The sequence below is a fragment of the Aotus nancymaae genome, unplaced genomic scaffold, assembly GCF_030222135.1.
Source record: "Aotus nancymaae isolate 86718 unplaced genomic scaffold, 86718_ANA_hifiasm-v0.15.2.pri h1tg000077l, whole genome shotgun sequence".
Lineage (NCBI taxonomy): Eukaryota > Metazoa > Chordata > Mammalia > Primates > Aotidae > Aotus > Aotus nancymaae.
Genome location: NW_026988492.1, coordinates 1,532,175 through 1,545,623, shown reverse-complemented (window position 1 = coordinate 1,545,623; position 13,449 = coordinate 1,532,175). Strand labels below are relative to the sequence as shown.

Sequence of the window (13,449 nt, the reverse complement as noted above, 5' to 3'; positions counted from 1 at the left end):
ATGGCACATTTCATTCCAAATCAATAGGACTTCTTTGTTTTTTGAGACGGAGTCTCGCTCTGTTGCCCAGGCTGCAGTGCAGTGGCACCATCTCAGCTCACTGCAACCTCCGCCTTTGGGGTTCAAGTGATTCTCCTGCCTTTGACTCCCAGTAGCTGGGATTACAGGCACATACCACCACGCCCGGCTAATTTTTGTATTTTTAGTAGAGACGGGGTTTCGTCGTGTTGGCCAGGGTGGTCTGGAACTCCTGAGCTCAAGAGATTTGCCCGTCTTGGCCTTTCAAAGTGCTGGGATTACAGGTGTGAGCCACCATGCCCAGCCCAAATCAATAGAACTTTGGAAGCCACGATCCACTAACAGAACCAAATGTAATCGGGTATCCATTTATGAATCCTTTGCATCAAAGTACTGAAATGATTAGTAAATGGTCATAGTAAAACACATATTCATACCTGTAGAACATATATTTGAAAACTAATTCCCAAATCTATTACTGTATCTTGGCTTTTGATAAAATTGTTGAACTTATTGTTGAGATCAGCGCTGACACTCATATCTGTATACATCCGATGTAGCTTGCTGGTAAACTCATAACCACAGGCTTGCTATAAAAAAGTTTTAGAAAATATATGACTTTAAAAGAAAAATAATAAGTCATATTGGTTAGTAAGAATGTGTCACTATTGCTAGGTATTTGGTCAAAGGTCCTTGCATTTACACTTAAACCCAAGGACTAGTAATATATTCTTCATAACCCAAAGCAACTAATCAAAACCTTTCAAACTTCCTTTCTTTTTAAAGGCATATTTTAAATAGGTGAATGAAAACCACCTATCTACGAACAATAAATCTCCCCTTAAACAAAAACTTTTTTATACAGTCATCTCTTATTTCAGCACTGCAAAACGCCCCATTAATATACATAAGATACTATATAAGGATTTTGTTGTGTTTTGTCTTAAAGACAAGGGGCTTCACTGTTGTCCATGCTGCAGTGCAGTAGTTACTCACTGGAGCCATCACGGTGCACTACAACCTCAAACTCCTGGGCTCAAATTATCCTCCTATCTCAGCCTCCCAGTAGTGGGTGTACTGCCATATGCCACAGCTGTGGGTCTTATAAAGTTTACAGACAATATCAAATGAAAGATTACATAAATGATTACTGGGAATACTTCAGCCAATAGACAACTGAAAAAGAGCTATTTAGGCATATTTTTAACAGCATCTACTGAGTGATGAAGAAAACTATTTCTTTAAAATTATTCAAAATTCTGTCATTACCAGGTCAGAAAATCTGAATCTCTAATCTCGAAACATAAAAAGCTCTGTGTTCCATTAACATTACTTTTTTTTTTGTAATTAATTAATTTATCTGTTTAGAGACAGGGTCTTCCTCTGTCACTCAGGATGGAGTGCAGTGATGTGATCATGGCTCACTGCAGCCTCAACATCCTCGCCTCCAGCAATCCTCCCACCTCAGCCTCCGGAATAACTGGGACTAGAGGCACACACCACCACACCCGGCTAACTTTTGTATTTTTGGTAGAGACAGGGTTTTGCCATGTTTCCCAGGCTGGTCTCAAACTACGGAGCTCAAACAATCTACCCGCCTTGGCCTCTGAAAGTGCTACAATTATAGGTGTGAGCCACTATGCCTGACCAACACTACTTTTAGAAATTAAAAGCTGGGGCCGGGTGCGGTGGCTCATGCCTATAATCCCAGCACTTTGGGAGGCTGAGGAGGGTGGATCACGAGGTCAAGAGATTGAGACCATCCTGGTCAACAAGGTGAAACCCCGTCTCTACTAAAAAATACAAAAATTAGCTGGGCATGGTGGCGCACGCCTGTAATCCCAGCTACTCAGGAGGCTGAGGCAGGAGAATTGCCTGAACCCAGGTGGCGGAGGTTGCGGTGAGCCGAGATCGCACCATTGCACTCCAGCTTGGGTAACAGCAGCGAAACTCCGTCTCAAAAAAAAAAAAAAAGAAATTAAAAGCTAAGGGTTTTTTTTGTAGGTTTAAAAAGGAGCACACAGCAACTGGAAGCAGTGGTACACGCCTGTCGTCCCAGCTGCTCAGGAGGCTGAGGCGAGGGGATTGCTTGAGCAGAAGAGTTAGAGTGAGCCTGGACAACATAGGGAGACCCTATCTCTTATAAAAAGGAGCACATATTATATTCAAAATGTCTACTATGCAAAAGAATTTAACTATTGAATAACACAAGATAAATAAGAACCTGCTACCACTTACTTGTCAGTGTACGAGCAAGCTGAAATGATGTAAAAATAAACCGAAATGGAACTGCATTCCAAAATTGTACTTAAAGGAATATTTTACGTGTATTCATTTATAAATAGCAATAATCTTTTATTGTTAATACTGATTACCTTGTGAATCTTTTTTTTTTTTGAGACGGAGTCTAGCTGTGTCACCCAGGCTGGAGTGCAGTGGCATGATTTTGGCTCACTGCAACCTCCCCCTCCCGGGTTCAAGTGATTCTCCTGCCTCAGCTTCCCTAGTAGCTGGGATTACAGGCATGTGCCACAATTCCTGGCTAATTTTTCAATTTTTAGTAGTGATGGGGTTTCTCCACGTCAGCCAGGCTAGTCTTGAACTCCTGACCTCAAGTGATCTGCCTGCCTCAGCCTCCCAAAGTGCTGGAATTTACAAGCATAAGCCACTGTGCCCAGCTATGAATCTTCATATAAACATATATATCTTGTCCTTTTAATACAGTATTTGTATAGCCCACTGTGTGAATATACGAATATACACTGAACGAGATGAACTGTTTCCTGTTACTGCATACAATGCTGCAATGAACATCTTCATGTGCTTGTGAATGAATTTCTAGGACAGTACAGGATTAAAGACTTACATTACCTTTAACTTGTTGATCATGGCTTCTTCAGAGTCCATAGACATGGATAACCCATGAATTAAACGTTTTGCCAGCATTCTTGCGTAGAACTACGTTGAAAAATATTTTTTAAGATTACTTCCTTTCTAATGATTTAGCATTCAGTAATAAAGTTGACTAAAACACAAATGAAACTTTTCTGTTCACAACATACCTTTTGAAAGACATCCTTGTCATCAATGTATTTGAACACTGTGATGAAGCTGGTGAGCCTGTCTTCCACTTCATTCTCTGTCATCCCTTTTGCCGACTTCTTCAGTAAGTTGTCACAGTACTTAGCAAGCTCAAGTAGAAATTGATAATAAATCTTACAAAGGGTGCTTCTGTATATATCACGCCTCAACGGAGGCAAAGTGGTGATACAAAGTGAGTTCAATGGACAGAGTTTTTGCTGTTTTTTCAGAGACTGGGTCTTGCTCTGTGCCCAGGCTGAACTGCAGGGGACAAGATCATAGCTCACTGCAGCCTCAAACTCCTAGGCTCAAAGGATCCTTCTGCCTCAGCCTCCCAAGTAGCTCGGGCTACAGGCATGCACAACCACACCTGGCTTCAAAAGCTCTACGTAATAATCATAAATGTAAACTAAATAAAAATACATCATAAAGTTTTTAAAAATAACTAGAACAAGTTCCAACATTGAGTTATCACTTACTGACCAATAAAGCAACTGATATAAGTTACATAAATTTTTAAAAGAACACCCAGGTGAGTTTCAAGTGGTTTTATAATTTGACATTGAACAAGTACTTTAAAAAACTGTTACAAAAACCTTGTAAAATTACATTTCCATCAAAGGTTACCCAAACTTTATCAGCAGATTTCCTTTAGATTTCAGATTTAACAGAATCTACATGACAAGTAATGCAAGTTATTTCAAAATAGACATATATTAAAACCCAAACTTTGTAAAATGAAATACTTTATCCTTTGGGTATTCTTTAAGAAAAGACACATGGCATATTGCATTCCTGACATAAATGCCAAATTATATACAATGCAGATAATTTTCCTTCTATTTTTCTGAGAAATGTTACAAGAAATTAATTTGATATTCTCAGTTTTCATTTTCTAACACTGACTTTTCATAAGATTACTTTTAAGCAACAACCAAACTTACCAGTTCAGGTGCTTTGCAAACAGACTTAGGCTCTCTGTAATTTACAACTGATGTAAGTGCCTAAATAAAAGACAGCCCATAATTAACCACCAACCACAGGGAAAAAGTACAGCTAGTTCAATAATATAAGCCATAATCTGTACATCCAAAATTACCTCACCACATACCACACAGCATTGCTGATAGTTTGTTAATATTTTCACACCTGATAGACTCCTCTGACTTTATTCTCTAATTACAAAATAACTATACATCTTGTTGCTATTGCAAGATACTCTGTAACTCATTACTGAAATTTGAAACAGATAAAGTAACACTACTTAAAAAAAATTTTACACTCTTGCAAGCAACTTTCCTTTAAAGTATACAAAAGTTCATATAAAACATATCTATTTTCTTTTCAAATATTATTCAATATAGCCTAAGTATTATGGCCAAAGAAAAAAAATCACTATTAAAAATTTTTAAATTATACAGGTCTATCTAGACGATATCAGATTAAAAATTTCCTTTATATAGCATAATCATGGGAAATTCCACAAACATTCAATTTAACTATTCAGTTAATAATTTAAGTTATATTGCTGGGTGCAGTGGCTCATGCCTGTAATCCTAGCACTTTGGGAGGCCAAAGCAGGTGGATCGCGAGGTCAGGAGTTCGAGACCAACCTGGTCAACATAGTGAAACTCTGTCTCTACTAAAAATACAAAAATTCGCTGGGTGTGGTGGCACACGCCTGTAGTCCCAGCTACTTGGGAGGCTGAGGCAGAAGAATCGCTTGGACCCGGGAGGCGGGGTTGCAGAGAACCAAGATTGCACCACTGCACTCCAGTTTGGGTCACAGAGCGAGACTTCATTTCAAAACAAATAAATAATTTAAAAGTTATTATTTCTATTTTGACTTTCATATTTAAATTACTTAATCTCCATGTCTAGATCAGAAATCTCATACTTAGAAGTCTAATCCTGAAACTGCCTAAAGAATGATAGAGCTTTGTATACTTTTACTATATATGTATTTAAAACTTACCTTATCCAACGCACTCATGAAGTGCTGATCACCATTCAAAACAGTGTTGATAAGCTGAACAAATTTACCATGTACTTCCAAAACTGACTCCACAAACAGTGTTGGCATCTAAAGATATGAAATATAAGTGCAAAACCACATTTTAAGAGGTTCAAGGATAAAACTACTAGGCTTATTAAAGACTTAGGAGTAAATTTTTCCTCAAGGAAATTATGTTTTACACATGCACACTTGTCAGAAAATTGTTTTAGCTAAGACAGTCTGAAAAATTTTAAACTTTGGTGTTTAAAATAGCTTGTCATCCAACATGACAGGCTAATTTCACAGACTGTCTAGTATCTGCCAGAAGAATGCACCAAAAGCCCACTTTTCTACTGTGTTGAAATAACTTATCTTAAGGATAACAAGATCTGAACTACCAGGTCTATCACTTTCATAGAGGCTTATATAAGCAAAGACTGCCTGCAAAGTCACTGAAGGCTGAAAGAGAGGAGAGTTACAAAGCTAGTAACCCTGAGAACAGAGACCCTTTGAACTCGGCAAGACAATCCCTCACATCTCAGAGAGAAGAAATACCTAATAAGTGGGAAAACTCACTTTTGCACTATTAGGTATTTCTAATACCTGATATTAGAACTATTCTTCTTAGTTAACTTCTTCATGGCGATAACCATGAAGAAGTTAACTAAGTCAGCTAGATTTGAATCTACTACAAATGTATTAACTTATGTTTCCTCCTCCCAGCCTTGACACAAAATTCTATGCTTCTATGCTCAATGTCATTTGACATGGAATCTATAAACATAATAATGTAAACTAGTCAGTTTGATTAATAATATAGAGTAATAAACTGAATAGTAAAAACTAATAGTTCTACAAAATAGAAAACTGTGGGAAAAGGAATTTGAAGAAATAAAAAAACAGAAAACTTAGACATTATTGTGGCAGGACATTACAACTAAAACTTACTACTTGCCAAAGACCAATCTGCAGCTAAGGTAACAACCTCTAAAAAGTGCTCCTGAACAGTGATGTCTACATGCTGATACCATCTTATGGATGAAGAGCAAACAACTCTACTTAAAAAGAGATAGTAACATCTGATGTTACTACGTCTCTCTTGCGCATCAACCATCACCAGTAATAACAAGATTTGGCAATAGGAAAGACAATCTGTTATAGTCATGTAATTGGCAAAATACTCAAGAAAGAGAGTATTAGGGACATGTGGGTCACTGTTTTGGGTATTCTGGGCAGCAAGCATATACTTACAGAAGATTGTTTTAATCTAAATTTGCTTCCTGGACAACCAAATTCAGAGAATATATAAAGGAGGCAAATTGCAAGTTGTCTGTATTACCACTGATCAGTACTAGTACCATGACAGCAAACTACATTTAACAATATCGATTACACAAAAACACAGTTATTTAGAAATGGCAAGCTTATTTTTCTGTGAAAAGTTAACAACTGTGCAATGGACACCTCTGTATAGGTAAGCAGCAGCCTATCTCATCAACAGCTTTCTAATAATTTAATAATTCCAAAATAAGTCCAACAAATGCTAGGTTTAAAACATTAGAATAAAAATATTTCTTTTGTTGGCATGGTAAGACTTTTTCTTTGATCTTTCAAAGCAGTAAAGTCAAAGGAAAGACTCCATGATGGACCTGACTAGGAGGAAAATGCTGTAGTTCCCCACACAACTCACGTTTTCCTGAGTAAGGTTGCTGGTTGCTCGAAGGCCCTCATCATGGATGTGGTTTTGCAGCTCCTGAATCATATGAGGTAAACCAGTGGACACAGCACGGAGTAAGACATACATATTTGCCATGTCTGAGAGAAACAGACAGGTGATGATTAACTCCCAAATATTTTTCACTTATTAGGTAACATATGGCTCCAAGTACAGAAGTACAAGAACATGCAGAGAAAAGTCCCCCACAGCCACCTCCCAGCCATCCAAGCCCCCTCCCCGCAGGAAAGGTATGTGATTATTTAACATCTTCCCAGAGCTATTTTGTGCAAATTCAAGTGGATACATATATTCTTCCCTTCACCGTTTTTAATACAGTGTACTATATTTTGTATATTATCTGTAGTTTCAGAACACATTTTAACTTAGCGGTCTTTTCCTATTAGTGCATAAAGCATTTCTATGTGTTTTACAGCTGCACAGTACTCCATTATTTGGATATATTATAATTTCCTAACAATTGATGAAAATTTAGGTGGTTTCCAGTCTTTCGATATTTCAACATTGCAATCAATAATCTTATACACGAGCAAGAATATATGCAGTATAAGTCCCTAAAAGTGAGGTTGCTGTGTCAAAGTTTAATCCTATAGACAGATCCTTTTTTTTTAGATGAAGTCTCGCTCTGTTGCCCAGGCTGGAGTGCAGTGGCCTGATCTTGACTGCCTGCAACCTCCGCCTCCTGGGTTCAAGTGATTCTCCTGCCTCAGCCTCCCATGTAGCTGGGACTATAGGTGGGTGCCACCATGCCTGGCTACTTTTTTGTATTTTTAGTAGAGACAGGGTTTTACTGTCTTAGCCAGGATGATCTCAATCTCCTGACCTCATGATCTGCTTGCCTCAGCCTCCCAAAGTGTGGGATTACAGGCGTGAGCCACCCTGCGCAGCCGTAAACAGATCCTTCTAACCAGAGCTGCCAACAGCAGGGAGTCCCTTTGCCAACAATGTGTTACCAAATAAACGTTTTGATCTCCGACACTGGGAGATGAATAATGATCTCTCAGTGTAGTGGGTTTTATTTTAAACATTTTATTAAAACATCTCATATACAGAAAAGTATACAAACCATAAGTGTATTATCTTACTGAATTATCACAAGTGAATACACAACACCCATGTAATTACACCCAGGATAAGAAACAGGCATTACCTATACCCAGGAGTCCCCTTCATGCTCCTTCCAATCACACACTCTTGCTTCTCTACAAAGGTAACCACTGCTGTGACTGTTAAACCACAGACAAATTTGAACTATGTATAAAAATGGAATCACATGATTCGTGTCTGCCTTCTTGTGTACAACAAAATATGTATAAGGATCATCTCTGCTGTTGTACGTGGTTTTAATTTGTCCATTTCCACTCCTCTATAATATTCCATTGTATGAATATACTGTACTATTCTGCCGTTACTGGACATTTGAGCTGCTCCAGTTTATGGAGCTATTACAAACAATATTACTATGAACATTCCTGTATGTCTTTTTGTACACATGTCCGTCCATCCATTGGCAGTCGGGAGGGGCGGGATGGCGGGGGAGGGCAGGGGTCATACATTTAGGAGTAGAACCGTGAGATCATAAAATATGCATAATATATTCCACTTAGGGGTCAATGCCACTTCCCAAAGTAGTTGCACTGATTTATACTCTCACTTCAGTGTTTAACAAGCTCCTGCTACTTCCTATTTCTCAACACCTCCTTCCAGTCATCTAAATTTTATATAAAAATATAAGTATTGATATCTTAGTGTGGTTTTAATTTGCATTCCCTTATTTAATGAGATTATCTCTTTATGTTTATTGGACATCGGACATCTGGATATCCTATATTCTACAGTGCCTGTTTTTTGACCATTTTATATTTTGTATCTAAATCTCTAATATTGAAGCTACATTATCCTATAACTGTCTTCTGATGATGCAGTGCTTTTAATGGCTTTTTTTTTTTTTTTGAGATGGGGTCTCACTCTGTCATCCAGGCTGGAGTGCAGTGGCAGGATCTTGGCTCATTGCAACCTCCACCTTCCAGGCTCAAGCAATCTTCCCACCTCAGCCTTCCAAGTAGATGGGACCACAGGTGCATGCCACCCCACCTGGCTAACGCTTGTATTTTTTTGCAGAGACAGGATTCTGTCATGTTGCCCAGGCTGGTGTTGAACTCCTGAGCTCTAGAAATCCACCTGCCTCTTAATGGCCTTTTAATGATCCAAAGTTTTTCCTTTTAATGTAGTCTACTGGATCAATCTTTCCTTTGCGGTTAGTGTTTTTTGTGTCCTATTTAAAATACCTTTCCTTGTCTCAAGGTTATGAAGATATTCTCCTATATTATCTTCTGGAAGTGTTATTGTTTTACCTTATATGTTTAGATTAAAAATCTGTAGTGGGGCCAGGCGTGGAGGCTCACGCCTGTAATCCCAGCACTTTGAGAGGCCGAGGCAGGTAGATCACAAGGTCAGGAGATCAAGACCATCCTGGCCAACATGGTGAAACCCCGTCTCTACTAAAAATACAAAAAAATTAGCTGGGCATGGTGACACACGCCTGTAGTCCCAGCTACTTCGGGGTGCTGAGACAGGAGAATTGTCTGAACCCAGGAGGCAGATCCCAGTGAGCCAAGATCGCGGCACTGCACTACAGCCTGGGTGACGGTGCGAGACTCCATCTCAAAAAAAAAAAATATCTATAGTGAACTGATTTTGTATAGGTATCTGAGGTAGCGATCAAATTTCATTTACTTCTCAAATGGATATCCAAGTGACTGAACACTGTGTATTGAAAAGACCATCTTTTACCTGCTGCTCTGCAGCGCCACCTTACATTAAGTAGCCACATATGCATGAGTTGTTTCTGGGGTCTCTTATTTTATTGGGATGTCTGTCTTTCCTTGTATCAATGCCTCTCTGTCTTAATTACTGTAGCTTTTACAGTAAGTCTTGCTGGCCTTTAAATTCTTTCCATCATACTCTTCAAGATAGTGACTTTCAGAATTAAAATAAAATTATTGGGTTTTGACTACATTGCCCTGGATCTATGTTGCTTTAAAAAACATGTGGCCGGGCATGGTAGCTCATGCCTGTAATCCCAGCACTTTGGGAGGCGAGGCAGGCAGATCATGAGGTCAGGAATTCGAGACCAGCCTGAAACCCTGTCTCTACTAAAAATACAAAAATTAGCCGGGCACGGGGGCAGGTACCTGTAGTCCCAGCTACTCGGGGGCTGAGGCAGAAGAACCGCTTGAACTTGGGAGGTGGAGGTTGCAGTGAGCCGAGATCTCACCACTATACTCCAGCCTGGGACTACTTAGTGGTCTTTTCATATCAGTGGTCTGATACGGAGAAAAAAAAAATGTCGATTTATGGCTGGGCGCAGTAGCTCACACCTATAATCCCAGCACTTTGGGAGGCAGAGGTGAGCAGATCATCTGAGGTCAGGATCTCAAGACCAGCCTGACCAACATGGTGAAACCCTGTCTCTATTAAAAATACAAAAATTGGCCAGGCATGGTGGCATGCACCTGTAATCCAAGCTACTCGGGAGGCTGAGGCAGAATTGCTTGAACCTGGGAGGCAGAGGTTGCAGTGTGCCAAGATCATGCCACTGCACTCCAGCCTGGGTGACAGAGCGAGACTCCCATCTCCAAAAAATAAATAAATAAATAACACACATTTATTATCTTTCCTGCTTATAAAAGTAATGTATTTTTTTTTAAAAATCAGATATTGCTGATTTTTATATTATATAATTATATTTATTATATTAATTATATTTCCTTTGTATAGTCTCTGCCTTTATTCCTCTTTATCAGGGATTCTAAATGTATTAAGGAAATTAGCTCTTATAACATATAAAAATGTATAAACATAATTTCCCAGTTTTTCTTCTGACTTTAGAACACTCTTTGAAAACACTTCCCCAAAATAGTTTTTCAAAGTAAACTATTAATAATCTGTAAAAATGTTATTTCAAATATTGTAAAGACTATTACCAAAATATGCATTAAATCGAGGGTGGCTCGAAGATGATATAAAAGATGCATTTATAACTGAATTTCTACTTATATTTGTTTGGTGTCACTTACCATTTTTTTTCTCTTGTCGAATGATATTATGACATTCTGCATGTAAGAACTGTAAGTGGTCTGCTACCATTCGTTGTTGACATTCATGAATCACTTTAGTGTATGAACTTGGATGTAGGTATTTTCGACATCGAATTTCTTCATCTTTTAATCTACCTAGGACCTATAGAAATATATTCTTACAGTCATGAATACAAAGTTTTACTATGAGGAAAAATCTGTAATATCAGCAAGTAACTCAGCCAAATTTTAACAGCTGAATTAAACATGGCAAAGGTAAGAAATAAGGGTTACGTAAGCAATTTAAACCCACATTCCATAAATCATTTCACATTTTTATTTAAGCTACTAGCTGTGTCATCTACCTTCCACCAGTCTTATAAGCAAGAACTACAGTTAAATACTCTGCATTTTGTCTTCATTTACCTACACCATTCATCCTATTACATGGGCAACACCACATGTAACAGGAAAAGTGGGTACAGATGATTAAAAATCAGAACAGGTGATCTGTATGAATATCAAACTAAAAAATAAATTATATCGAGATCAAGTACATGAATCTAATTATTTTATATTGGTATCTCTTCTTGTAAAATGGAACTGTATGTGCATGATAGTTTAGTATCACATTAAAGATTTCATTAAAATTTTTCAAAGTAGGGGCAGGGCATGGTGGCTCGCACCTGTAATCCCAGCACTTTGGGAGGCCAAGGCAGGTAGATCACCTGAGGTCAGGAGTTCGAGACCAGCCTGGCCAACATGGTGAAACCCCGTCTCTATTAAAAATGCAAAACTCAGGTGGTGGTGCATGCCTGTAATTCCAGCTACTTGCAAGGTTGAGGCAGGAGAATCGCTTGAATCTGGAAGATGCGGGGTTGGGGGGGTAGTGAGCCAAGATCTTGCCACTGCACTCTAGCCTGTGTGACAGAGTGAGACACTGTCTCAAAAAAATAAAAATAAGGCCTGGCACAGTGGCTCACGCCTGTAATCCCAGCACCTTGGGAAGCCAAGGCAGGCTGATCACATGAGGTCAGGAGTTCGAGACCAGCCTGGCCAACGTGGTGAAACCCCATCTCCACTAAAAATACAAAAAATTAGCTGGGCGTGGTGGAAGGCACCTGTAGTCCCAGCTAGTTGGGAGGCTGAGGCAGGAAAATCACTTGAACCTGGGAGGATGAGGTTGCAGTGAATCGAGATTACACCATTGCACTCTAGCCTGGGCAGTATGAGGGAAACTCCGTCTCAAAAATAAATAAATAAATAAATAATAAAAGAAAATTTTTGAAAGTAAATATATATTTAGCCACAGTCAAATGTGTCAATCAAGACCTTTGTTTAAGTTTCTCCTACATAAAACACTGAGCTACATAATAACACTGGTTAATATTAACACTAGCCAATAAGGAAAATAATAAAAGAATCTGACTAATTTCTCTCTCAAGAGAAAACAACATATACACGTACAAATGCCCAGGCTTGGAAGCACTCTGTAACATGAAGCTGTTAGTTAGAGCTTCTGAAATTAAGTGCTCCCAGGGAACTATATACCCCTGGTCCTTTGGAGCGTGCTGCTGAGTTGGCCTGGGCACAAGAAGGTGATTCTGGGAGTGTATATCATTCCTGGAAAGTGTATCAGAAATTTTCAACAAAAATGAGGCTCAAGACTGAGCAGGGTCCCACACTCCTGTGTTTCCTATTGTGCTACCCTTTGAAGCCAGGGGTTCAGGGCAAAGGCATAGACTGAGGCTGGGCTAGAAGGGGTCTAGAGCAGCAGCCCCCAACTTTTAGGCACCAGGGACTGGTCTCGTGGAAGATATTTTTTCCACAGATGGAGTGGGGGCAGGTGGCTTCCAGATGAAGTGTTCCACCTCAGATCGCCAGGCATTAGATTCTCCTAAGGAGCACGAGCAACCTAGACCCCTCGCATGCAGAGTTCACCATGGGGTTCGCGCTCCTATGAGACTAATGCCGCTGCTGCTGTGACAGGCGGTAATGCTCACAAAGTGGCTGCTCACCCGCTGCTGTGCGGCCCGGTTCCTAACAGGCCACAGATCAGTACTGATCCTCTGCCTGGGGATTGGGGACCCCTGGACTAGAGGACAAAAGTATTCACTGCACATTACATCAGCTAAGAAAGGCACTTTGGTTAACCATAAATGCTTTAAGGGCTATTTTTATAACAAATAAAAAGAATTACGCCTATTAGTCATTCAGAGCATACGATAGTGACTTTAATCTGCTTGCTAAATTAACTTAATGCAACAGCAATTACAATGGGTTTGAGAGAGGTGAAGGAGGATGAAAGAAGGGGGAAGAAAACAATGATAACTTGGGGGAGAGAGGCGCATATCAAGAGAAACGTAGACAAGGTTGGACTGCCCCAATGCAGGGCTTCAAACAGCTCTCAAAACCCCGGGGAAACAGCAGCCAAACCTAGAGGAGCACAGCAAGGGAGGCAGAAAGGCTGTCCTGACTCATCCCCCCAATTAACTAAATGCAGAGCAAAGCCCAGGATTTTGCCCTTGAAGCTAATATGG

General features: G+C 39.5%; 1 protein-coding gene across 4 annotated transcripts in view; it reads right to left on the bottom strand.

Moving 5' to 3' along the window:
* CUL2 (cullin 2) overlaps positions 1–13,449 on the bottom strand; it is an 80,698-nt gene that overhangs the window by 18,196 nt on the left and 49,053 nt on the right. For all 4 annotated transcript variants that reach the window (XM_064368465.1, XM_064368466.1, XM_064368463.1 and 1 more), the window contains exons 9-15: positions 10,910–11,072; positions 6,786–6,910; positions 5,075–5,182; positions 4,044–4,103; positions 3,081–3,209; positions 2,890–2,976; positions 456–608 (exon numbers count right to left, since the gene is read on the bottom strand). In XM_064368465.1, the coding sequence (XP_064224535.1) occupies positions 456–608; positions 2,890–2,976; positions 3,081–3,209; positions 4,044–4,103; positions 5,075–5,182; positions 6,786–6,910; positions 10,910–11,072 (825 nt within the window). The remainder of the gene's footprint in view (positions 1–455; positions 609–2,889; positions 2,977–3,080; positions 3,210–4,043; positions 4,104–5,074; positions 5,183–6,785; positions 6,911–10,909; positions 11,073–13,449) is intronic.